This window comes from Patagioenas fasciata, chromosome 5 (genome assembly GCF_037038585.1).
Source record: "Patagioenas fasciata isolate bPatFas1 chromosome 5, bPatFas1.hap1, whole genome shotgun sequence".
In the NCBI taxonomy this organism is placed as follows: domain Eukaryota; kingdom Metazoa; phylum Chordata; class Aves; order Columbiformes; family Columbidae; genus Patagioenas; species Patagioenas fasciata.
The window spans coordinates 16037380-16062361 of record NC_092524.1 but is presented as its reverse complement, the minus strand read 5'-3'; the positions used below and the strand labels follow the sequence as shown (position 1 = coordinate 16062361).

Here is a 24982-nt window from a genome sequence, read left to right as displayed (position 1 = left end):
AGTTGATTTCATGATAATTTAAAATAATATAACTTTGCATAATGGGCAGAAGTGGTCCTAGACTCTGGCTTCTTTTTGGAGTTGCAAACTAAATAGCATGAAGTTGTTCCAGGCATAGTATCTGGCTTGGAAAATGCCGCTAGAGGATTAAGCGAGTGAAATACCTGGAATCCCTGGTTGATATCTAAAGTCACATCTGATGCTTAGATTTCAAACCACAGGAGGGAGTGGGGAAAATTTTACTTTAAGAATTTTTTCTAAAAAAAAAAGAAAAAAACAAAACAAAACAAAAAAACCCAAACCAACCAACCAAACAAAAAGCCAAACCAACCCAACAAACAAAAAACCAAAACAAACAAACAAACAAACAAAACAAACCAAAGCAAAATGCACCAAACAAAAACTCTGGGTGGGACAAAGGGATAGATATTTATTATCCTGAGGATGAAGAAATCATAAGACATCTGTTCTATTTACTGTGTTTAAATATGTATTGTTGTACAAACTCCACCTCTAGCTGTGCACCTTCTGGAGGGACAAGTTGGTATGGAGTGATCCTGAAAAGATGAGAGAAATTCCTGGAGGAGAGATTTACATTGCCTATCATCTTATCACCAGTCTGTCCCTCTCACTTTTTTTTTTTCCCTGCACAGCAAAAGAGATGATTAAAGAGCCAGGGATTTAATTACAGCCAGGTATGCCTACGGGGAAAACCCACTCGGTGAAAGGACCTCTCAACAACAAACAGAAAGTACTCCAGTTTCCTAGCTTTGAAGGATTTAAATCTGTGGAGGGGGGCAGGTTGGAGGGGGAAAGAAAGTGATTAGACTGAAGTTTGCAAAACACACGTTCCTCTTCCCCCTCGGCAAAGTGCTGCCTTCAGCACTTTGGTCCTCACCATCAGCTCTCCTTCCAGTCCCACCGCTCTGCTCCTCCTCTGCAAGATCTGAGCTAGTCCTCAAGCACTTTCTGGCATTGCCATGTCAGTAAAACAACTCCTTTTTGCCCTGCCCAAGCTTTTGCACCACCTTCAGCTGGTGCAGAAAAGCCCTGTGATTTTTGTTGCTTGCTGTGGTCTGCCCCAGCTGGTGCCCACCCATGCGTCACTCCAGCCGGCATCGCGCTCACCCTGGGAACCACCAGCCGGGCACAATTTCAAAGGCGAGAGATACAGGTCTGATGCGTGGGAGGCGCTCTCTGATGTGAATTGTGCTATCTGTGCTAGGGATGGGGCCCTGCATCTTCTCTGCTAGGCTGTACCAGCTTATCTGGCCTGATGCGCCTGCCTCTCCAACCTTCTCCTGTCTCTTTGTTTCCAGGCTATTGGGTAAAAGGGAATTTATTTTGCTGCTGGGCTCTGCTGGAAAAATCTGTAGAAGCAGTCCAGTCTCCACTGAGCACAGAGGACCAGCCGAGCATTTGCATAACTTCTCTAGCCCCCACTGATTCAGATAGCTACTTGCAGATGCCAGTCCTGGTCAGCAGCAGCTCCATGCAACAAGGCTAGTCCTTCACTGTTTGAGTCTTCCCAAAACCAGCACTTTAAACCTTCAATCAGCAACAGTCTTTTCCATCCTGAAATTTGTTAGTGAGGGTAACAATAAAATGGGCAATTGGCTCTTCTGAGCAAATGGGAGCTGCTGTCTTCCCAGAAATCAGATACAGTAATAAAGTTAGGGAATATGTTTCTACGTGATCAGCTGAACTAATGTAACAAAGCCCCGGCTTGACAAATCCAGCATAAAGACAAGGAGAGATTTGGCTGTTCTTATGCATTTATTGGGAGACTTATTTGCCTTTAAAGAAGGAGGGGGGAAGGAAAAAGAAGATGAGTTGGTTTATCCTGTGACATGTGTACACAGCCACAGGCAGTGCTTGTTATTTCACTTGCAAACAATTTCCTCTCTCTTTTGTTTATTGATGACAGAAGGAATTCCAGCCAGGTACACTGGCTCTTCCCCGACTTCAAAGGAGGTCAGGTTACAAAGACAAGCACCGTCAAGACAAAATGAAATGCAGGAGGGGAAGGCCCAGTGCAGTCAATCTCAAGGAAAGGTTGCATGCAAGAGAAAAGTCCAGAATGTACCAGCAGGAATAAAAATAGCGATAAATCCCACTGCTGCCTCTTCAGTGCCACCAGGGCTGGTCCATAGGAGCGGTGATGGCCAAGTCATCCAGGATGCCTCCGCTACCCCCTGGCAATAGCAGCACATGTCCAAAACCTTACATAGCAGAGTGCACACGAAGCACCTTTTGCTTTCTCCTTCCCAAATGTGCCTTTGCAGGCAGCTGCCGCTCATGTAAACCCAGGGACTGTGCACCTAGGGTGCAGGCTGGAGGTAATGGGTTTTCAGGTCTAAATTCAGACTGTTTGATAGCGTCCAAAATCAAGATGGTGGGTCTTGCCTTCCTGGGGCTCATGGCTGGATCGGCAATGACCATGCTGGGGAGGGAGTCTGGCAGCCCAGATCACCAGTGGGGAGGCTGCAGACCATATAGCCTAAGGATGGCTGCTCAGCTCCAAAGGGAAAGTGGGTGACTTGGGCTGATGCTTGCTCCTGGAAAAAATCCCATTGCCAAGTTGGCTTGCTCAGCCCAAGTGATGGGGAAGTGTGTGTTGAATGCCGGCTTGCATTCCCATGCAGCTGGGCACAAGGAGTGTCCCTCTGCCCCACTCACCCTGGGGACAGCCTTGGTGGCCTCTGGTTTGCCTGTCTGCAGGTCCTGCCTGCTCAAAGCCTGGTTTTGCTGCAGCGGCACTTGGTCCCTGTACTTGGGTGCTCACATGTAGTGACAGAGATGCTTTTGGGTAAGGTGCTCTTATGGCCATCAGAATGGACTGCTCTGGGACGCTGCTGATTATCTACCTCAGTGACTCAAGGAAGGGCAGGGACCAAGCTGTGCCTGCACAGTGCCTCCCGATGAGATACATCATTCAAGTCCAGGCAAATTGAGAAACATTTCCTCTGGTGGCTCAGCAAAGCCGAACTGGGGTTTGGGTGATGCCACCACTGAGTCAAACCATGCCCTGTGACGGAGCTCAACCCCCGTCCCGCGTGACTCAGCACAGCCCCAGTTGGGGTGAGCCGGTGGGAGGGACTGGGAAGTTGCAAAAAGTTAATGACGATTCTTCGTTTTAGGAGTGCTCAGCTTAATAAAGCATTACTCAGTGGCTCCTCCACCCACCCCCCAAGTAGGAGCCACCAGGGCTGGTATCAGCCTCCTCCCATGTCCACAGCAGAGCTTTCAGCCGAGATGAAACAGGTCACCCCATGTATCGTCTCAGCATTGCACTGTGGCAGGTCCGCTAGTGTCCCCAAGGCTGCTCAGCCTGTGCCACTGTCACATGGCAGCTGGGAATATGTGAGCTGAGCTCTCAAGCCTTGCCTGAGGGTGGGGATGGGGACAAAAAGGAGGCAGGAATAGCATTTACTGGGAACCAAAATGTCTGCTTGGTGAGATGTGCCCTCATGTCAAAAATCACTTGTGCTCTGAAGCAAAGTGAAGGGTCAAATTTCACTGTTTTCCATTAAGTTGTAGCTTGTGGGAAATGTATTCCATTTGTAGCAATTGTTCTTTACATCAACTTTGTTTTCACTCTATTACTATTTACTTTTTGATTTTTTAATTTCATTTTAATAATTAAATTGCTTTTTCTGGCCTGCTTGTCCTAGATTAACATTTCCTTTCTTTTTAATAATTTTCCTATGCATTTTGCACTTGTTTCCTTTCAGTTGAGTTTGGTTTTCACCCTTAGGACTAACACAACAAGGTTAAGCTCGGTATAGCATCATTCCAGCTCCAAGCAGAGCACAAAGTTTTTCCCCAGGGTGGGCTGCCATTGAAAAGTTTTGAAGTAAAGTTTTCTTTCAAGTCAGAGAGGTTTTTGCCTGGATCAAACAAGCCCTTTCAAGGCAGGGAAAACTCCGTAGATTCCTATCTGTCCCTTCCCTGAAACTCAGTGGGTTGGGGTTAGTTTTCAAACTTATGTCTTCCAGCCTCCGTCCTTAGTGTCCACTTGGGCTAGTGTCACTTGAAGTATGGGAGATGATGAGCAAAGAAATAAAAGAGGGAATCTTTGCTCTGCGAAGTGCTGGAAAAGCCAAATGCTTCCTGGGATTTAAATTGTTTTGCTCCTCCTTCTCTCCCCCTCTTCCCATTTTTTATTTCAAAATCTATAAAACCAGTTCCCTATCCCTTAGATCTGTGAGTACTCTTGGGGCTGGATATTAGCATCTCCGTCATACTTGTTTCCTGTCTAAAAAAGATGAACCACCCAATTTGTATATTTATAGTTTAAAATAATGGAAAGAAAAGGTACAGGAAAGGAGGTATTTTCCTCCTCTGCATACAAATGTACAAGGACTTGCCAAGAACGGAGAAATTAGTTATTAATTATATTTCACAAAAAACTCACCAGTTACTCAGAAAAATTCATTTGTATCTGTAAGCATCTTTAGAAGTTTCCGTCACTGCTGGTGAGCAGGCAGTGATGGTAAACTCAGGTGTGCACCGTGGGTAAAGACTTTCAGCTGACAGGACGGCTCTATCCTGGGGATGCAAAATGCTTACAATAATGGATTGTGTTCTCCAGCCACTTACCATGACAGTGAGGTCCCTTTTTCAGAAAAAAAAAATAAAGTCAATGGAATAACCCATTTGCTGCCTTTCATTTCCATGAAGCACCATGACAGTTCTCTTTTAAGCTTGTGTAAATTGTTATACATCAGGCTTAATGTCGCTCGTCTGCTTCTTTTCCAGGTTGTCCAGGGTCTTGTTGTTGGAAAACTCAGTAACCACTGCACAGAGAGGACTCTGCTCAGGCTCAGTGTCTTCATCTTTGCTGGTGTGGGCCTAGGCATGGTAAGGCTTGGCATCAGATCGTCCATGGTGCCTTTTAATAACACAGCAGCATGAGGTCTGTGAGACCTGACTGCAAGCTCTGCCCCTTGAAGTGCCACCACCAGCTTTGCTGGGTGGTCCTCAGTGGGGACTGCTGTCCTTGGCCTTTGTGCAAACGGAGCCATGCTCAGTGTAAACACAGCACCAAATAATGATAAGGAGCCATATGAGTAATAGTTACGGGGATTAAAAAGAAATTAATCTCACGCTGAAACTCGGTAAGTCCCTCGTGAGTCACTGGATTTACACAGAAATCCTGTCCTCAGTCTCGTCAGCGACTGTATTTCCTGAACTACCCAGAAAGTAAATGAAGATTGTGGGGGTGAAATCATTGTGGTTGTACACTGCTGCCAGACAGTGGAATTTGTGTGGTCTTCTTCTAGGGCTTTATTCTTGCCTGATTTCCCCAAGAGGATAGTATCTGTGGAAGGAGACAACAAGGCGATAATTTTGTTCCTCCATTTTGGGATGAGTGATGTTACCTGTTGCCGACTATGTCTGCATGGGTGACAGTCAATGCCAATCTCAAACGGTAATTGGAAGACTGAGTTGACGCAGGCAACTCTACCAGTAATTGTGTTTGCTCAGATAAGCTGCAGTCAGGGAACCAATAGCTCTGCCCAGGCAATGGGGACGGAGGAAGGGTGCGCACTGGTCCCCATCAGCAAGATGGGCCCAAAGGACTGTTGAGCTGTGTCAGCCTTCCAACATTTCCTGTGGGATCTGACCTCGAGCCTTGCTGCTGGGCTGCTGGTGCTCCGATTGGCATGGGTAGGATGGGTGCCATTCCCACAACCATGCTGCAGCCACGAGGAGGTCAGGGCCAAACCCTGGAGGGTATTGAGGCTCATGGTTCCCAGCTACAGGGATGAGATGAGGCACCTATGCTCCTTTGCTAACCTGATGCTAAATTGTGTGTCCGAGTTGAGGCTGGGAAGGAAGGATGGATGCAGATGAAGGGTTGGTTCTGCAGATGGAGCACAGTCACCTTTTCTGGGATTTCAGGGCTTGTAGACATGCTGCCAGCGAAGAAGCCCTCCCAGCTGGTATCACATGTTTTTGACTGGTATCAGTCATGTGCTGCCTTAGCATGGGACATCTGCACAGGGGCTGGTGCTGCTGAGCATGGCCCTATCTTTGAAGGTATCACCATTGGTTTTTGGTCACGAGTGGGAGCAATGAGGTGGGACCAAGGTGGACCTCACTCACCTGGAGCACTCCCAAGCAGGCGCAGGTCAGGGTGTCACTGGGACTGGTTCCCATGGGAATCAGGCAGGGGTACAACATGGATTAAATGTCTTTTGTGCACTGAGATCTCACTGAAAGGCAAGGCTGGATGTAGGAGAGGAAGCCTTGATGGCAGCAGAGGGACACACAGGGCAGCACAGCTTGCAGTGGCTAATGCCTCAGTGTGGGCAGGCTCACATTGGCTGTGCAGGGAGGGAAGCCAGCAATGGAAATTGTTTTAGAATTGGCATGTACGCCAAGCCCGGAGGGCTGTGGACATCCTGACAGCATGGGCCTGGGGACAAGGGTCAGCAATGACCCTTTGCACGATAATTATTCATAGGCAAATGCAGCTGCGATCCTCTTCGCTGGGGATGCCTTACTAAAAAGCACTCTGTTCGAGCAGCTGCCGAGAAAACATCTGTTTCTGGGATAGCTATCTGTCTTGGTGGTGATGAGTGCCATCACAGCAGCAGACCCCAAATGCAGAGATTAATGTGTGAAGCTTTTAATACTGCACAGCCGCTGGTGGAGAAGCCTCCTGCCCTCTGTGCCCTTGCTGCATCTGGCCTCCACACAAAGCAGATCCTCTCCCCAAAGCGTGGGAGTAAGTAGAAAAGATAGCTGTTAATAAAAGACGCTCTGAAACCCATCTTCATCTCTCTGGGAGGTGGGCTGAAGTGGTTTTAGAAGGTAGGCATCAGTGGCAGCAGAGAGACAGACAGATGGCGGTGCAACTAGAAGAGGTGGCAGGATGTTCCCAGCAATTAGCAGCTGGAGAAGGGAAGGGGTGGACTCAGACCTTAACAGTAACACCTGGAAAAGGAAAGGAGGAGAGAGCTCGTGTCTGATCTGCAGATGCAAGCTGAGAGCGCGTGGGCAGGGGCATAGGAGGGCTTGGCGGTTGCGAGGGGGAAGTTTTTGTCTGAAGGCTCGGCTGTGCCTCGTCCTGCCTTGCTGCCTGCATTTCCCAGGCATTTGCTTTTTGAGTCTGTCTGCTGAAACTCCTGATTCTGCCTCTCTCACCTGAAAAATGCCTTCAGATCTGCTCAGGTCAAAAAGACTGCTACCTACCCAGCTGAGGGGTAATGGAGACCAGGCTCTGCTTGGCTTGGTCCTTTTGAAGTAACAGGGGAGTGAGGAGCCATCTCCCCTGGTTTTACAGGAGGCCCAGATGTGGTTCACTTGCTTCAGCCCATGAGGGGATTCATACAAGGCAGGGGAGGTTAAAGTTGGTTTTTTCCTATGAGCTCTGAGATGTTGTCCTGCAATAACATTTGCCCTAGCAAGGAGTTATTCTCCCTCTGTCTGGATGTTTATGTAGCAACTACCTGTTCCTCTGTCTTTGTTCTCCAGTTCCTTAGTCAGAAGTTTCTAGATCTTAACCAAAATGTAGACAAAGAGCCTCTCTGAGGAGAGAAACCTGGCTGTGTGTGAGTCTAGAGGGAAACTAGGAATAAACCTCAATATTTCCAAGTCATTAGTGAGCAATGTTTCTGGGCTTCTCCATCTTCTGTAGCCGAGAGGCAGGGACCAGATATTAGGAGACAGAACTCCAGAGAATGAAACTTCTGGCTAAACCGTGACAGGGATGTTTTGTGGCCACAATAACACACCTTCAGACGTGAGTGAGGGCAGAAGATTTGCAAGAAGGGGAGAATTTCCTTTTCATGCCCCAGAGAAATCCATTCATTTGACCAGCAGGGCTTGTGAATGAGCTGAGAGCCGCTCTGGCCCCATGGCTTAGGGAGCCCCACCACTTTTGTTTCAGTATTAAACAGCTGGAGGGATGTCTCCGCTAAGAATATGTGCAATAAGAAAATCATTACTCTCCCTAATTATGCTCACTAGTGTGCACTTATGGCCAAAAGACCTATTCCGGATTACTGAATTTGGTGAATTTATTAGCAAGGAAGCAGCAGAACCGGATAAGAAATCCTAAAGGTACGACATTACATAATGTGCCATGCTAATTTATTTTGACAAGCTCGGTTTAGTTTTAATTATTTATTATAATGAACTGAAATGCCTCTCTAGGCTGTTTTGTATAAGTAATAGAGGCTTCCTGAAGTACACCACATGCATCTGCCGTTCAACATTTCCTCAGGAGCTGGACAAGTGACAGAAGATGGGGGGAAGGGTGCAGGGACATCACTAATTCCCAGACACTAAAAATACCCACAGCAGTGCCAGAGAAACGTGCTGCCAGATAGTGGGGTATCGTTTGCTACTTGCTCTGCATGCTTGGAATAATTCACTGCAGACAAATGGTGGGCTATGAAAGACCCTGCGATGGCCAAAGCCACACCATCATGTATCAGCTGTGGCTCCCACAATTTACCTAAGTCATGAGTTTAACTTGTGATGTTTTTCTAGGTTGTTTCTTGCCACAAAGTCACCACTTGTGCTCTGTAATGGTCTGTGCTCCATTGTGTCCTGTTCCTTAGGCTCTGATGAGGACTGTGTGGCACTACTGCATCATCGCGGTGCCGCTGGTATTTGCCTTCAGCATGCTGGCCACCATCACCGACAGCATCCTCACCAAGTCTGTCCCCGCCTCCGACACTGGTAAGACATATCAAAAAAGATCAGACTGTTTTTTTCTCATTTTTGAGTCCATCAGGTGCTTCCCAGCTCACACCACCACTATCATGTGCTGGGGCATATTCATGGCAAAAGCCCAAATCTGCAGATCTCGCTTGGCAGTTGCCTGCAATAGGTGTCAGCAGAGCAGATGAACAGAGACGAACGATGCTAATACGGGATGAGCTTGAACAACACCATCCTGCAACCCAGTGCTCTGAGTCCTGTGCTGATATCCATAGTGGTGGGTGCAGTAAGGGAAGGCTCTCCCAAACTCTGCTTTCCATGGAAAGCCAAGCCATTAAAAAAGAAAAAGAAAAAAATCTGCTTTTCCACTGTGATGGTGACTGAAAGGGCTGTTTTTTCATACCTTTTAACTTAGAGCTTCTCAGGAGGGTATTCTGGATCACCCTTTGGAAATATGTTTTGCCTGATGCAGTAATTGTCCCCCTCTCTATGTTTTAGGCATGTTTCAGTCAAAGAGTTACTATATTTTTCTGTGCAAGGCAGCTGAAATGCAGTGGTGGACACACAATTCTTTATACCTGGGTTTTTAGTTCTGTCAATGAAGGAAATAGGCCTATGTTATTGTCATGGGAGCCTTTCTGAGTTTGTCCCAAGACGAAAGTGGGTTAACTCAGTTCGGTGTCTTTTGCTCAAACTCTGTCAGGGTTTTCTCCCAGAGCTGCATTCACCAGATGCCCAAGAGTGTCTCTGCTTTAGCTGAACCTTTCTGGGATGCTAACCTACACCCTTCATCTTCCCCAGCAGCCATCTGAGCCAATACCTCTGCACAGACCATTCTGAGAATGGGGGTTACAGTTTGCACAGCCCATTAGTGAAGTTTATAAAGCACTTTTGAAATGCTTCTGGATTAAGAGCTTTTCTAAATGTCACTTCAGTAGTTTATTTGTAGAGCTGACCACCACATCTCCTATAAATGCTGGGAGCCTGCGATTTCTGAGTGCAATACTTGTACCTGGGAGGACCGCATAGTTCCTGGGGAGGTGAGGACTGGGAATGTCTCAGCCCCTCTGCTTGGCCAGGAAGAAAATCTGCTGTTTCATGAGTTGAAGCAATGTTCATGCAAGAAGGGAGAGCTAGGGGGAAGGGCACCAAGCAACTTCAGGATGTACACCCAAACTGGAATTCATCCAGGCTCTTCTCAAAGGGGCTTTGTGAGGAAAACCAGAGCATTGCTTGGCATTTAAAAACCCAGAGGCAAACTTTGGTCAGAGAGGAAAATGGGTTTAGTTGCCTCACCCTGCTGCCTGCTTGCGCATGTTGTTAGGTTAGCCTGCGTCTCGACGGGACGGGCATTCTCTGCATGGCAGGACAGGACAGCAGGGCAGGACAGAGGCAGCCCATAGAGTGGTGCAGAGGGTCGGGGCGGGGGGGCTGCAGGACACTGGGGGAGCCATGGGCTATCTGGGGCTTTCCCTGCACGTCCATCCTGGGCTGATGCCATGCCAAGCACTACTACAAATTGCAGAGTTACGGCTAGCTTGAAACTGGGCATACTGAGGAGGGATGCTGCTGGCATGGAGGATTGCAGCGCTGGGTCAAACCCTTATCTCTGACACTCCTCCATGGCCCTTGCCTTTCAAACCATGCTTTCTCCTTGCAATGCTTCCGAGGGAAGGGGCATCTGAGGGTTTTGTGCTTGTTTTGGATGCACTCAGGCAGGGGCCTGGGCGAAGGCAGGAATGGCTGACACAGCAGAGCCAGTGAGCTGCCTCTCCACAGCAGCTGCGGCAGTGATGGCGTGGGTGTCTCGCAGAGAAATGCCGCTATTAAAATGCCTACCATCCGTCTCTGGCCGTGGGTGGCACCCCGCAACGGCTGCTCCACCCGTATAGCAGCTAAAAGTTCGCTCCTTCCTGTGTGAGCCTGAGACCAGCTCTGCAAAGCAAGGATTTTGGTGGCACATTAGAAATCCTCTCTTTTCCAAGAGCATGTAAATCTGGCTCTATGAAAAAGCCTCGCTGTTGCTGCATCAAAAATCTGAGCGCTAGCTTGCGAAAACTTGTAGCTAATGCAAGGAAATCACACACTGAGAATTTGCCCTTGGAAACATCACCTTTGGGCCTTTCTGCTGTGTATTCCTGATGTTTTTGCCAGCCTGGGGCTGGTAGAGCCCGTGGAAGTTTTTCTTTGGGCCAGGGAGAAGCTTTCTAAGGAGCTGGAGTTTGGGCTAAGCTCAGGTGTCTGTCTCATCATGGGGCTGAAGCAGATGGGGCATTGCAGGAGAATAACCTGTCCACCCTTGTTGGACACTGAGTCACCCATACTTGCCTTTTAAATAGGTGTCTCGGAAAGGGAACAGAGGGATGTAGGATGGCACCATCCCTTGCACTCCTGCTTTCAGGACTGATCCAAGGTCACTTCCTGCTGAGCCTGATGAGCTGCACAGCGCTTGCTCTTTCCTTATGGCTAGGGCTTTGCACTGAAGAGAAGATAGCGGAAATTATATCATTTGTTTCCCTTTGATTTTTTTTTCCCTCTCCTCATCTTCAAAGGCAGGAAGGGAAAATTCTGCCCCACGTACACATGCTGTTCATCTGGGCATGCGAGCTGGTGGGAGGGCAGCCCCAAGCTGAGAGGGACTTGCATCTGCACAAACACTCCTTGTCAACCCCAGTCACTCCCCAAGAACGGAGGTCTTGTTTCTGCACAGAGCCCCCTGCCCTCAGGGAAGGAAGGAAGCCCAGCAAAGCCTCCCTGTATAACAGGCCTGCATTTCGTTATTGTATTTGCACATCAGATGCAAAACCTTAGGAACAGAGCTTGCAGCCAGGCAGGGCTCAGTGCATTGAACCCCTCAGCTTTTCTTGGGCTTTGCTGGTTTGAAAGCGGCTGCTGGGAGTGATGACCTAATCATTAAATTAGGCCCCATGATTGCCCTGCGGGCACGCGGCTGATCTGGGCCAGCACCATCATCCGAATGCAGCAACAGGATGTGAGCTGGAAAGGAGGGTGAGACGGGGTGCCTTAACACAGCGGAGGGTGGGAGGAGGGACGGAGCCGCCCGGCTTGGGGAGCGCCAGCACCCAACCCAGAAACCTGCGGGAGGAGAGGCAGGCTGGGGTGGGAGGGAGGATGGGCACCCAAGAGGACGGGTCATGCTAGGTATGGGAAAAAGGGGAAAAAAGCTGGGGAGGGAGGAAAAAAGGGCAAGGAATATTCAGAAAGTGGGATAACCATGATGAAGAAGGTGAGCATGTGTGCTGACAGAGCTGCATGAAGCGATGCAAGAATTTTTCTGCTGATGTGGTGACTTGTCCCAGTTAGAAGTCTCTTCTTAAATGAGATCCATCACATGTGCAGCTTTACAACAGAGCTAAGGTCATGCTGCTGAGCCGAGATTTACCATGTCCCAAAGCTCGAGGGCATCTGACACGAGGAATCTAATTTAAGACCATTAAATAGAAATTATCTTTCTCAGCAACATGTTGAAGAACTGCAGAGGGAGAGCCCAACCTTTTAAGAGGATGGATTTCTGTTCTGAAAAAAAAAAAAAAAAAGGAAAGGAAAATAGTGCCTCCTAAATCATAAGAGCCAGTTTGGCAGTTGTACGTAGTAATTAGTTTAATTCAAATACCTAGAGGGGAAAAATTAATTGCAAAACTTGCTCAGAAAGTTTGGTGGTTGTGGGATGGTTCCCATTGGCAAAGGGTCAAGGCGAGGTCCCACCCATCGCCTTTGTGTTCCCATGCGCAGGAGGAGCGCTCAGCAGCGCTTCCTGGGAGATTTCCCTCTCCGCATGGCTACGCCCTCGGCTCAGGCTCATTGCACAAGTATTTTAAGCATGCTGATAAAAGCCCAGCAGTCTCTGGCTGGCATTATGCGAACACCTGGCTGTCTCTTCTCTCCCGGAGTCAGTAATCGTTTCCCCATGGCTGCCCATGTTAAATGTTGCGCTCAACTCCACATCTTCTTGCATGCAGGACAGCATCCTTCTCTTCCCAGATGCTGCTGGCCCTGTGCAGAAACAATGCCTCAATGTGTGTCTTGGTGGAAAATTGATGCCAGCAGCCCAAATAATCATACCAGTAGTCGGATAAATAATTGCAAACATTGGTTCAGAGTGGCACACGATTTTCTTGCATGCACTGCCAGCTTGTCCTTCCTCCCAGTGTTGGGGAATAATAATTTTTTGGCCACCTGGGTATTTTCTGCTCCCCTGAGTGTGTTAGATGTCCTGTACGAAGACCACAGAGCAAAGATCACGGTGGGTGTATGCAGGACATCTTTGCATCCCATGGGATGTCCTGACCGTCTGTCTGCATGGGGGGGGGAGGGGGCGGGAATCTGCCTTTGCCAAACTGGAGGTGTTTCCCCATCTACCAGGTTCCTGTTAACAATGCAAATGGCAGAGCTGCCGGAGGGGGAACTGGCCCAGCCGGGTGAAGGGCTCACATTTCCATCCAAATTGAAATATCTCTTCTCTTTGCAAAGGGGGTGAGGGAGTATCTCAAGGGAGTTCAGTCTTTATCTGTGGTTTTATTTATTTATTCTTGAAGACCTAGTTAGACCTAAGCCTCTCGCACCTGCTAAGCCCTCGAGAGGTGTTCCTCTGTCCCACACTAGAGAACAAATGGCAATAGCAGCTCAGGTGGAATGGAGCCCTCTTAGGTAATTATGATACTGGAAGAACCTGTGATTTGCTTGGAAGTCTCGAACACAACACTAGAAATTACCTCTCCGTCCCTAACCCCATGCAGTAGTTACCAGCCCTGTTGAGTGCAATGTTCAGAAGCATATTCTGGGACCAAAGTCATCCCTGGATCCTGCTGAAGGCAGTGGTGAGCACTGGCTTGCCTTTTGGGCAGCATTACGGTCGTCCAGACCGCTCACTAAAGAGCTTAGTTGCTTCGTGGTGGAAGCTAGTCCCAATGCCTCCAGGAGTCCTTAGCCTTAACAAACCATAATTGGCCCTCTATAAATTAATGCAAGAGAGTATTTGAAGTGATTTGCTACTACTGCAAGGGAATCCCATCAGGGACAAAGGGGCTTCTGGGTATTCTTCCCTGCTTTCCCATCCCAAGACTTGCCCTCACCCTGAAGTCTGCATCTCTGCCATCTCTCCTAGGTACCATGCTTGGGATTTGTGCCTCAGTGCAGCCCTTGACCCGGACAGTGGGCCCCACCATTGGTGGAGTTTTGTACAAACAATTTGGAGTCTCTTCCTTCGGCTATTTACAGCTAATTGTCAATATAGGTTTGTTTGTTTACCTCATGAAGTGTAAAATCCCACTGACAGAGACAAAAAGCCAATAATTCAGCTGCAAGAAAGTAACCCACTTTTTCCATAGAAATAAAGATGTTGTCGAGTTTTATTTTTGATTCCATAAATTTAGAATAAAACTACCTGAACAATACCTTGCCTTTCACCAACATTTGCATCTAAAGTAAGGGACAGATCAGTTTGCAAAGCCTCAGAGCAGTGCTGGAGCAGCTGGCAGCCACAGGACCCCAGGAGCTATCAGGTTCCTGCCTGCAGCAGTGACTGTCATTGCAGGCAATAGCTCCAGATCCTCAGCTGTTGTCACCAAAACTAAGGGGATTAGGAGCCAGTGCTTCTGCTCTGGTTTGGCCTTTTATTTCATCCCCTACAATGGTTCCAAGGAAAATCAGTGTAAAACATATGCTTTTGAGTGTCATTTTGCTGAATTATATGCACCTCTGGCATTTTTGCACTTGAGGGGACCTGAGGCCAAAGGCTTTCAAACACTGGCCAAACATTTGTTACATCCACAGCTCAATCATGTGCAGCTCTGCCTCTGCACAAGCCTGGCACGCAGCAGCATGGCTGCCAGCAGCATGCAAGGAGGATGCAAAGCCCAAATGGAGCACACTGCAGTGCCAGTTTCCCTGCTGCTTCCAGAAATCAAGACCAATCCTCCTTCCAGGTTTTTTTTTCCCAGTTTTGAGTCTCTCATGCACTTACTACAGGCAGCTTATAATTACATACTTTGCAACTTCCTCTAGCACAAAGTCCCCTGCAAGAATTGCACTGATTTTGGGAGGCGGAAATTGCCTGATCGAAATTGTCAAATTTGGAGCATTAGCAGCACATACTTTGCCTGCTAAGCTCATGGTCCTGACTGCCAGAGCCCAATCATGTGCTGCAGCATTGCTCTTGAGGAAGCCCAGGCTAGTTAGTGATAATCAAGACTCACAATAAAACTTCAGTAAGTTTTATCCCCGAAAAATAGCTGTTTTTCCTCCAAGCTTCTAGGTCTGGGTCTGACAATCTCCGTTTTTCCCAGTTTTCCTGTAGAAATTTAACTCTATCTAGAGATTGCCAAGGCGGAAGAAAAAAAAAAAAAGAAGGGTGAGGAGTTCAGCTTGCTTTGTTGCAAAGCTGAGGAATCCCACGGAGCATTGGCGCTGTTATTCCAAGATCAAGAAACCAGCTATGGGGGCCAGGGGAAAGATGCAGGGTATTAACAGGCAGCAGAGTTTTATTGTCACAGGGAGCTATTTCACCTTCTGTAGCCACCATTACCCAATTGCATGGGAAGGTGCTTCAAAAGGAGCACTCATCCAAGCTATGTTAGGCTTTTCTATTTCCACCAGTGACCAGAACTGGACCTCAACACACTTTATTTCCTTGGTCAGGAGACAAAGTCAAACCCAAATGTGTTATAAGGACTTTCTCCACTTCACACTGCCCAGTCCAAGGAACCAAAAATCTGAGCTTACCTACTCTTTTCAAGCTACTACACCACTACCCACTCCACAAATATGCATCAAAAAAAGTTACTGCAGCCCAGAGTATAAAAAGTGAACATTTCAAGTAATTTATTTGGAATGGACATATTAATGCAAAAGCAATATTAAGACAAGTAACTGCTGAAAGACATCAAAATAAATACAAATATAGATACTACAAATAATTTAAATTGTGTTTAACACCACCAGTAAGTGTTGAATCTTCCTCGCGTCTCATAAATAGAAGATAATAGTTCGCAAAGCTGTGCCACTCAAAACACGTGGACGCCTCACTAGAAGTCCTTTATGAAAGTCTTTGGTTTTTCTTTAAATGCATCTCAGGCAAAGCTCAGGGCTCTTTGCTCAGCAGCCTCAATGGCCTTGGAGAAAACCAAGCTGTTTCCAGCTCTCCTCTTCGCTTTCCTTCATTGGTACCCTGTCCCATTTCAGTCCAAGACATTTGCTCTGGTTTACCATCCAGTGGTATGCTCTAAAGGCAGCAAGAGAATGCAGGTTAGTTAAATGAACAGGATAGTGGGGCAGGAGAAAAAAAAAAAAAAGAAAAAAAAAAAGAAAAAAAAAAAGGGTGACTTTAAAGAGACAGTAAGCGTTCAGCACATATTTTAGCAGATACTGTAGTTTTAGCGAATTCTGTAAGGAAAGCACTGCCAGGTGCCACTTCTTACTTCCCCGCCTAATAGCCGCAATTCCCAGTGCCCCGCATGAGCCCGGCTCCCACCAGAAATTCCCAGTGCCACAACAGCAAAGACGAAGCGAGCCCCGAAACTCGTGGGCTGAAGTGGCCAGGCAGGGGGCCCCGGTCCCGGGCTGCGGCCGGGCACACCAGCGGACCGGGAGGCCGGGAGTCCCTCCGCTGAAAAATGGGGTGAGCGGTGCAGGAGGTGGGTCGCCGCCCGTCCCCCTCTGATTTCCCAAAGCAGGCGTGAGGGACAAATAATAAAAATATCGTAAAAATAAGAAGTTCAAGCAGGAGCGGGTTAGGGGCCGTGGAGGGGCTCACCTGGGGCCGTGTCGGCCGGGCCGAACGGCGGTGGCTCAGGGCGCCCGGGCCAGCCGCCGCTCCTGGGTGCCCGCCGCCTGCTCCATCTCCTGGCGGCTCTTGAAGTCCTGGATGGCCCGCTTGTTCTGGAAGTCGATGAGGGCCATGGTGATGGAGGCGTTCCAGCAGCTCTGGTCCGGGCACCGAAAGTCAATCTCCTTGCGGTCCTTGGTGACGATGGTGAAGTAGATGTACTTGCCCGTGCGCTCCACGCAGTCCACCTTCAGGATGGAGCCGAAGCCCAGCTCCTTGCCCTTGGCCCGCTTGTGCCCGTCGGGGAAGAGGCTGAGGCTGTCCTTGGTCAGCACCACCAGCTTTTTCTTCCACAGCTGGAACAGGCTGTCGCTCCGCTTCTCCAGCTCGCCCTCGCGGATCACCTCGGCTTGCATCTTCATCCTCCCTGCTTGGCGGCTACGGCGGCGGCTCCGCAGTCGATCCAGCCGCAGCCCCGGCACTGGCGGCAATGACTGAGCCTCACCGCGACGGGAACAATTTATTGCAATGAATCAGCGCCGGGCGCCTTCCGGTGCCTCCCCCGGGGAGCCCTGCCCGCCGCCCCCTCCCCGCCCCGCCTCCCGCCCGCCCCCTCGGGCCCCGCTCCCCGCCCGTCGGCGCTGGGCTGCGGGGAGCGGGGGTCAGCATGGGGTTGGTCCTTCGGGAGCGAACGGGAGGGTGCTGGATGCTGTCCCGTGTCGGCGGGCGGGCTGGGTGTGGGGAGGTGGATGCCTCCCCGAGGGCCCCCCTCTCAGCTGTTGCCATGGGCAAGGAGAGAGCAGCCACCCCGTGAGGGGACCCCAGTTCTGGTCCCTCCGCTTGTGTTTCCTCTGCCTAGCAGAGATAGCCGCCCTCAGTGAGGATGGGGCTGCTGTGCCCCTCTGAGCAATCTCTGCCACATCTCAGGTCTGCTCTGGGTTATACAATGCTCCCAAAACCACATCACTGAGGTCCTGGGCCTTGGCATCTCTGCCACATTGGGTCTGTCCTGGCGTCACCTCCACCTGGCACAGAAGGTCCTGAGCCCCACCTGTGGCAGGCCACTGGCCTCTTCCACAGGCGCCTCATGGTGTTCGGTTTGGGCCTTAGCCCCTGGTTGCCCCAAGAGGCTTAGGCAGGACCTGGCTAATCCCACCAGCCCCATTTGAGGCCCCCACATCCAGTCGGCTCTGCACCATCACCATCAGCCTGCATCCTTTCCTCAGGGCACCCCACCTCTCCAGTTTTGCATTAACACTGCTCCCCCTTATCTTTTTTGCTGTCACCTGCAACCACGAGATATAACCCATTTTCTTTGCCCCAGCCCACTGCCTCCTCCCAGGGAAGGCACCAGAGTTTGTTACAGCCTGGTCAGTGCCCAGCGCCATGGGGAAACCAGTAAAGGCGGTGGCAGTTGGAGGTGGTATTTAAGAAGCACATGCAAGACTACCATCCTTTCCTCTTGTACAGTATTCATTTTGTCGCTGTTTTATGATAGTTGACACAAGGCTGATCCAGCTTCCCAACCATTACCTTGATGCTGCAGCCGAGGGCAGGGCTGCACTTAATGAACTTACTCACACTGTTTCCAAAGCAGTATTTGCTCAGCTACGTCCTTTGTGCAGCATCACCCTTTGGACTTTGAGCCTTCTTCCCCTCCGTCATTTTTTCTGAATGACCAACACCTCTTACAGGTGCAAGCCAAACCCCAGAGGTGAGCTTACAAAGCGAGGCCTGGCCCCTTTGAAGATCTTGGCAGTGTTCCCAGGGACTTCTGCAGGGTCAGAAGCCCGTTCCCGGGAACAAATTAGAGCTACAGCCAAACCCATTTCCGCTGCAAATCACACATTGGCTGGAGTATACGGCTGCGCTTTGATAATTCACAGCAGCATGCATATCTGTGGGGAGGGCCAGAATAAAGGTGGGGAGCTGTGTGGTGCTCTTAGGGGTGATGAATGAGCTGGGAACAGTTTGGCTGAGCTTCTCAGGGTGGGATGGGCTAGTGTGGGATGGGCTAGTGTGAGAAGACCACGCTGGCCATCACCGCTCATGGAGTGGGGGAGTGGCTGCAGACCATAGGCATAGCTGTGTCCTAGACCGAAAAGCTGTGGTCTTTTCCCTGGAAGCCAACACTATAGCTCACTTTTCAGTGTGATGCAGTTTGTTTTGATTGACTAACTGTCAGGCTGCACAGCTACAGTTTCTAGACAAATGCTCATCTGTTCTGTAAAACAGCAAGTTCCTGTCCAGAAGGCCCCAGGAGAATAAAGGAGCTGGATTTGCCCAGGAGGAGAGCTGGATTTTAAGCAGAAATCATGATATGTTTAATTGGGCTCCAAAACACAATGGGGAATGGTCTTTGTACACAGGAAATGGGACACCACTTCAAAAAGAGCAAAAAAACAAGGCAGCAAGTCAGGAGCACAGAAAGAACATCTGGAGGAAGGCTCCCGGTGTGGAAAGGCTGCAGGACATGGCATGTTTGTGCACACCTTGCTTCAAAAGGTCCAGTAAAAAAAAAAAAAAAAAAAATTTACTTTTAAATGAAACTCACATCTACATATGCAGGGTCAGCAGCCCGCTTTAGTCTCCGTCTTTCCACTTTTGCTTTCATCTAAGCGATTTTTCTTATGCATTTATCCATCATTTTGAAAAATTCAAAGCCTCCCCCAGCTGTCATTGCAGTCAGCTTGTCTTAGCAATGGCCCAATTAGAAAACCGCTAGAAAAATTAAAGATTATTAGGAAAAAAATGTGAAAAAATTGCTCACACTGCAGAAAAAGGTAGGTTTTTACAGAACTGGGATCCCAGTTTCCAGTGTAGGAAGGTTCCACTTTTTTATAGGGCATGGGCTTGTTGAGGAAGGTCCAGTGCATGAAAATACCATAACTTTAGGTCGCTGGCATTGTGACCATGGTTTTAAAGCCTCTTTACCTTTACTGAGGCAGAAAGCAAAGGTGACTCTAACTGAATCCAATTTGGGCAGCCAAGTTGGAACATGGGCAGTCTCCTACAAGGACACATCTCAGAAAAGAATGGAGAGCTTCAAGGAGCTCAGAGCAATGTGACCTGAGAAACACATGGCAATTGCTTACAAGCAAGTAGCACAGCCCTAATCCTAGTGGATGCCGTGGCAGCTGGTCACTACTGTTACAAGTATATAGCACCAGCTTTGCTTGGAAAAAAGAAAACATATGTACATTGCCTTATTTTTTAAATAAAAAGGGTTAACAACTCAGGTGAGGAGTTGGCAGCAGATGGCTAATTTCGTCTACAGTGCACCTGGGGAGGGGGATAAAAGCTGTGATGCAGCCCTGCACCATACCCTGGCACCAAAGCTTGGGACAAGCATGGGAGGACGAGTGTCACAGGGAAGTCTGAGTACGTGTAGGTAGTGGGTGGCTTTGATAATTAAGGGCCATGGCACAGCTTTAGCTAATAGGAGCTCTGGGTGATTGCATTTCATGTGACTGCTGCTATCTCTTTACAAGCTGGAGAAACCTGCCACTGCCTTTAGTTTGGGTTTAGTTTAGTTTGCTTTAGTTATGTTACCAGTGAGAGCAAGAGAAGAGGTTTCTTTTCTTGCAACACATCATGTCACCATGCATGTGCTATGGCAGTGCGTGATCTCCCAAATAGAACTACCTTGTCTGCTATTAAAAAAGGTCATCAGGCACCAGCCCTTCGTCACCCCCAAAACCCAAGAAATCTACAGGAACTCGATAATTTGAGAATCTGACTCTCTTCTTAGAAAGCAGGAGAAAAGAACACAGTGGGGAGCGTTCACCAGGGGAAGCAAGTGAGAAATGTGCTGAAATTCGTTCACTGGAGCCTCGGTCCTGTGTGGCCATTGTCTTCTTCCCACACTCACCATGGATGCTGGTACCACCCTTTGCTTCACCCCAAAGCAACTTCTGTTCTAGTAACAACATTTTTTAAAGTCTACATGGCAATTTGGCACAAAACAGGAGCTGCAGCCCTCTCCCAGGTAAAGGGAATAGCTGTGGAGGGATGCTTGTACATGTGTGTGTTGCGTACAGGGATTTTATTTTTTTTTTCTTTTATGGGTGTGGGATGGGGTGGCCACACTCAGCCTCAATGGATGGTCTGGTGATGCCAGCTTTTGTAGGTTAGGTCACTGGCTCTGCCACAGCACATGTTCCTTAAGTGAGTGTTTCTTCCAGAGAAGGGATTTGATCATCATTCCAGAGTCTGAGACATCATGCATCCTGCTGCTGGCAACATCGGGTTGCCTTAGTTACTTGAGTCATGGTAACACAGCACAGCAGCCACACAGACGCTGCCAGGAGCAGCCCACCATCTGAGGTCGAGGCTGAGCATGGGCAGAGCTCAAATGGAGGCAAAATGCAAAAAAATTGGGTTTTGGTGATTTATGTCCGCTTCAGCTCTCCCCACACACCCATTGCAAGACCTGCTACATTTCCTGCAGGATTTAGCAAAGCATTTAGCCTGCCAAGGTCTCTGGCTGGCCCTGAATTGCATCTACCTCCCAAGAGATGCGGGAGCTCCCACTGCAGCTATCAGCCATTGCAGGACACCAGCATCCGCGCTGCTGTTTTTATTCCTGTTGTCACTCTGTAATCCTGGAGAAGAGCATCTATCTCCTCTCCAAGGCGTCTGTCCCTGGAGAAGGACCCCTGATTTCTCTGGCATTACACTGGCATCTCAGCAGCGAAGTGGAGACTCAAGGCTGTATAACTTGTTTTATTATAATGATTTCCTTCGGTTTAAACATGACATCTGTAAGAAAAAAAAAAAAAACTGGTTTATGGAACTGGCATTGTAATCCTGCCAGCTGAAGTCAATTAGTAACACAGAAACATATGCTCTCGCATTGTAAATTGTTACCCTCCAAGTTTCTAGTAGAACGTAGCTATATCCACAGGCACAATTAGCTACAACTCAGTATAGTGACCACCAGGTTTCCTTGGAAACTTCTATTAAAAAAAACCCTAAATAACCATAAGCAAAGCATATGGGTTGCTATAGCAGAATGGTTGCGAGGAACAGAGTTCTTCCACACTTTTCATTTTTTAAAAAATTATTTTTTCACATTTTCATATTCCTTAAAATATATGGGGTTTTTATTATTAGACTATTCCAGAATATGTCTGAGAGGTTTTTAGTTATGTTTTCTTATTATTATCTTCCTTCACAAGTGCTCTGAGACTGATACCATTGAGTTCCCCCAAACCCCACAGGTCAGGTGGTAGGTCCCTGTCCCTCTGCAAGCAGGACATCCTGGGTTGATATGCAACCCATCAGGGGCAGGTGTCCAAGACAGAGAGACCCTGTGAGGGATGTTCAGGTCTTTCCATGAGCACAGAAGGAGGTCAGGTACTTCACTCTAAGATGGCCAAGTTCAGGTGAAGAAGTTCTTATCTTAGGGGCAGCTCACTTAGAAAGGTCTCAGCCAGAGGGATAAAGGCCACCAAAGCTGTTTGTTTAATGATTACAGCAAATGAGACACAGCAAGGCTGGAACTTTGGGGTTAATTTAAACAAAGGCAGCAGCGGAAGCATCTTTGCTCAATCTGTGAGAATTTTTTTTGAGCTGTACACAAGTCGTACATTAATCAGCAATATCACGTAGCCCCGCTTACTCAATTTACTAATATTTATCTGACTAAGACTCTTTTTTTCCCTAAGCAGCTTGAAATGTCTCATCATACTGACTCAGTGTGTTACCATTACATGTTGTAAACTGCTGCATGGAGTCATGGAGCAGGCATGAGGGGCTGGGAAAAAAAATATGTCATTTCCAGTAATCCAGATATTGGTTGTGCAGACAGTCAAATAAGGGTAGGTATGTGCCAACTCAAACCTGCTTAGGAGGACTTCAGGCACTGAACTTCAAGACGGAGATTAAAAACTGAGGGGGGGAGGGTGTGTGTGTGGGGTGTGTGGGTTTTGCTGTATCTTTCCCCTGCAGCCTGGGCATGGCTGTATGTGTAATATGTTCCCTGGTCCTGGACATTGGGTAGGTATGTAGTTTGGTTACAAAAGAAAAAAAAGAGAAAAGAAAAAAAAAAGCCTTGTGTTATTCAGTCTTCCTATCTCTCAAGCCATTGGTCATGCAGTTCACTGCTCTGGTCGTCTGCCTAATACATCTAATACATGAATCTTTGATTTTCTTGGTTTATGGCAGAATGGTGACAGATGGAAAGTTGCTGCAAGGCCCGTGTGTGGTTTGGCACCTGCACAAGGGAACTGTTGATCCAACAGGCTAGTTTTGGTCCAGGGCTGTCTAAAGAGTGGCAGCCATGGATTTAGCCCGTTCTCATGACCATCTTCATGAAGCGGGTTGCTGATCATCACAGGGGGATCCACTAATACCTTGAGACTTATACCAGCAGGAAAGAAAGAGCCCCATTGCGTCGCTGCCGAGGGACCCGTGGTGACTCAGTACTTCCCCTTTAATAAAGACTTCTGCCAAGACCAGCGGCTTGAACTATGCGGTTATTTACTGGCCCCTCTGAATGCCATGGACATTTTCTCATTTCTAATGAGCTCTGGAGGTGGTTTAGGCTATAATTCGTGATTTTAAAATGATGGGAAATCCTCCCTCCAAAGCATTCAATTTCCCAAACCAAGTCTGTGAAAGCTAAATACTTGGGATATCTTTATTTTGCAGTAGTAGTAACAAATGTCTGAGACCTTGGCCTTGACTGACGCTGATGTGCTCTTTGCATATGAAGTCTCTGGTGATTACAGCTCATACCATTCAGCCTGACATTGCTTGTCTGCTACTGGACAGCCTTTTATTACCCTGGTGTGCTACAGCAATAACATTCACCAGAGATTATGAAGGGCCAGGCCTTGTAGTAGCATGCTGGCACCACTCACTGAGCTGAAGGTCACCACTACAGATAACCCGTCCTTTTGAAATCTGCAGAGGTCTGTGAAGTGGCTGTTAATCATCTTTTCCCATTTCTATGTAGGTGTGGAGACTCCGGCCAGTCCAGCGCTGACAAGCGCACACAAGCAGGATGTCCTGCGTCACGTCCGAGCGCATCGCTGAGCTGTGCTGTCTGGCGTCAGTGTGGCGTGTGTCCCAGCATCCCAGCCTGGCTGTCCCACTAACAGATGATTGAGGTCCCTGCTTGACACATCCTCCTGGCCCTGCTTTCTGCTTTTCTCCGTTTTTCTTTTGAACTAACAGTGTGTAAATGTTAGGAGTAAACACTGAAAGCCATTGCAGGACCACCTAACCACAACATCAGCAAACTTGAGGGAGCTGAGGGAGAAGATGACATCATGGTACTGTCCAGATTTGAGATGTTTCCTGTCTCCAGGCAGACTGGAGAGCTATCACAAACAAAACCCTCCAGTGCATCACCCCCCGTAGTGGCCAGGACCAGACTGCGGGGAGCAGCTGGAGAGGGAAGAGCATCCTTTCCCTCCTGGGCAGCCGGTGTGCATGGGAGGACCGATGGTAGTGCTGATGTCATGTTTCACATTGCCCTTTGGACACTGAATTTTCTTTATGAAGCCACGACACTGTTATGGCAGGCATGAAGGGAAGCAGTCTTTGGGACCAGCTGTTTTCTCCCAAGGCTTTCCGCCTCCTTGCCAAGGGTTCCACTGCTGTGACCTTCATCTGGTACCATTACCCTGCTGCTCTCCCCTAAACCCGCACCCACAGCCAGCTCTCCACCAGCACAGCCAGTGGGAGCTGGGGATGCCACGTTTCCTTGCTGGAGGGAAACAGGTGTCCGATACAGTGAATTTAAAAAAAAAAAAACACTTCTCTCCATTCATCAGTTTCAAGTGCTTCAATGAAATCCAAAAAACATGTGAGGCAAAAAGAAATCCTAAAGCTATGGGATGAAAAAGAGAAGGGGAATCAGCAATGTGTATTTTTCCTGTTATGATTGACTTTCCCAAATCTAACCTGTCACTGATTTATTTCCTCACTCCAACAACCAAATAAAAGAGTATGGGGTGAGTTCAACAGCCCTGAGCCATAGAATTTGGTGTGTATAAATTCCAGGTGCCACTAAATTTGTACCTGCCCTTTGCCTTTTGGGTTATATGGCAGGGATTAATGGCAGACCGCTCGCTCCGTGGTGCCCAAGCTAATATTTGTTGATGCTAAAAACGCAAAGCCAAACTTTCTTTTTTCCTGCCTACCTCATGTTCAAACACCTGGCCCCACCTCGGCAAATATTTGCAATAAGTAACTGAGGGCATGTCCCAGCCTCGAGTGCTGTGCGGGGGCAGCTGTCCTGCTGTCACTCGGACTGGGCTGAGGGCTGAGGCTGGGGAAAGCACTGAGCATCAGTGTCAGTGTTTTTCTTCTCCTGACGGTCCCCAAGACGCTCGTCTGAACCAGGAGATGGGAAAGGGAAATCCTAAATCATAAAAACATGAGGATTTTTTTTTCACTATGTTAAAGAAACCACTATTTGGTGGAATGGAGAACCAGGTTTGCAGAAACCTCTGCATGTTTTGTGCAGAGAGCAGAAGCTAGCACTTTTGGAGCCAGGCATGAGCCTCG

The 24982-nt window shown here is 48.4% G+C and overlaps 2 protein-coding genes across 3 annotated transcripts in view; one reads left to right on the top strand and one right to left on the bottom strand.

The window, feature by feature from the left end:
- Window positions 1-24754, top strand: part of SLC67A1 (solute carrier family 67 member 1) — a 72353-nt gene extending 47599 nt beyond the window's left edge. The window contains exons 8-10 of one of the 2 annotated variants that reach the window (XM_071808978.1): window positions 4762-4863; window positions 8577-8697; window positions 23424-24754. In XM_071808978.1, the coding sequence (XP_071665079.1) occupies window positions 4762-4863; window positions 8577-8697; window positions 23424-23503 (303 nt within the window). In that variant the 3' untranslated portion in view covers window positions 23504-24754. Of the gene's footprint in view, window positions 1-4761; window positions 4864-8576; window positions 8698-13804; window positions 14052-23423 lie in introns of those variants that run through there. The other variant, XM_071808977.1, reaches the window with a different exon arrangement.
- On the bottom strand, window positions 15496-16992 carry PHLDA2 (pleckstrin homology like domain family A member 2). Its single transcript, XM_065839571.2, has 2 exons — window positions 16451-16992; window positions 15496-15919 (listed from the first exon to the last, which is right to left on the bottom strand). Exon 1 carries the CDS (start codon window positions 16882-16884, stop codon window positions 16486-16488), a length of 399 nt encoding a protein of 132 aa, XP_065695643.1. The 5' UTR covers window positions 16885-16992; the 3' UTR covers window positions 15496-15919; window positions 16451-16485.
- Window positions 24755-24982: the final 228 nt, after the last annotated feature.

What these genes read in the sequence shown, in the direction of transcription:
- PHLDA2 (XM_065839571.2), bottom strand. Translation starts at nt 16,884, where the DNA reads ATGAAGATGCAAGCCGAGGTGATCCGCGAGGGCGAGCTGGAGAAGCGG.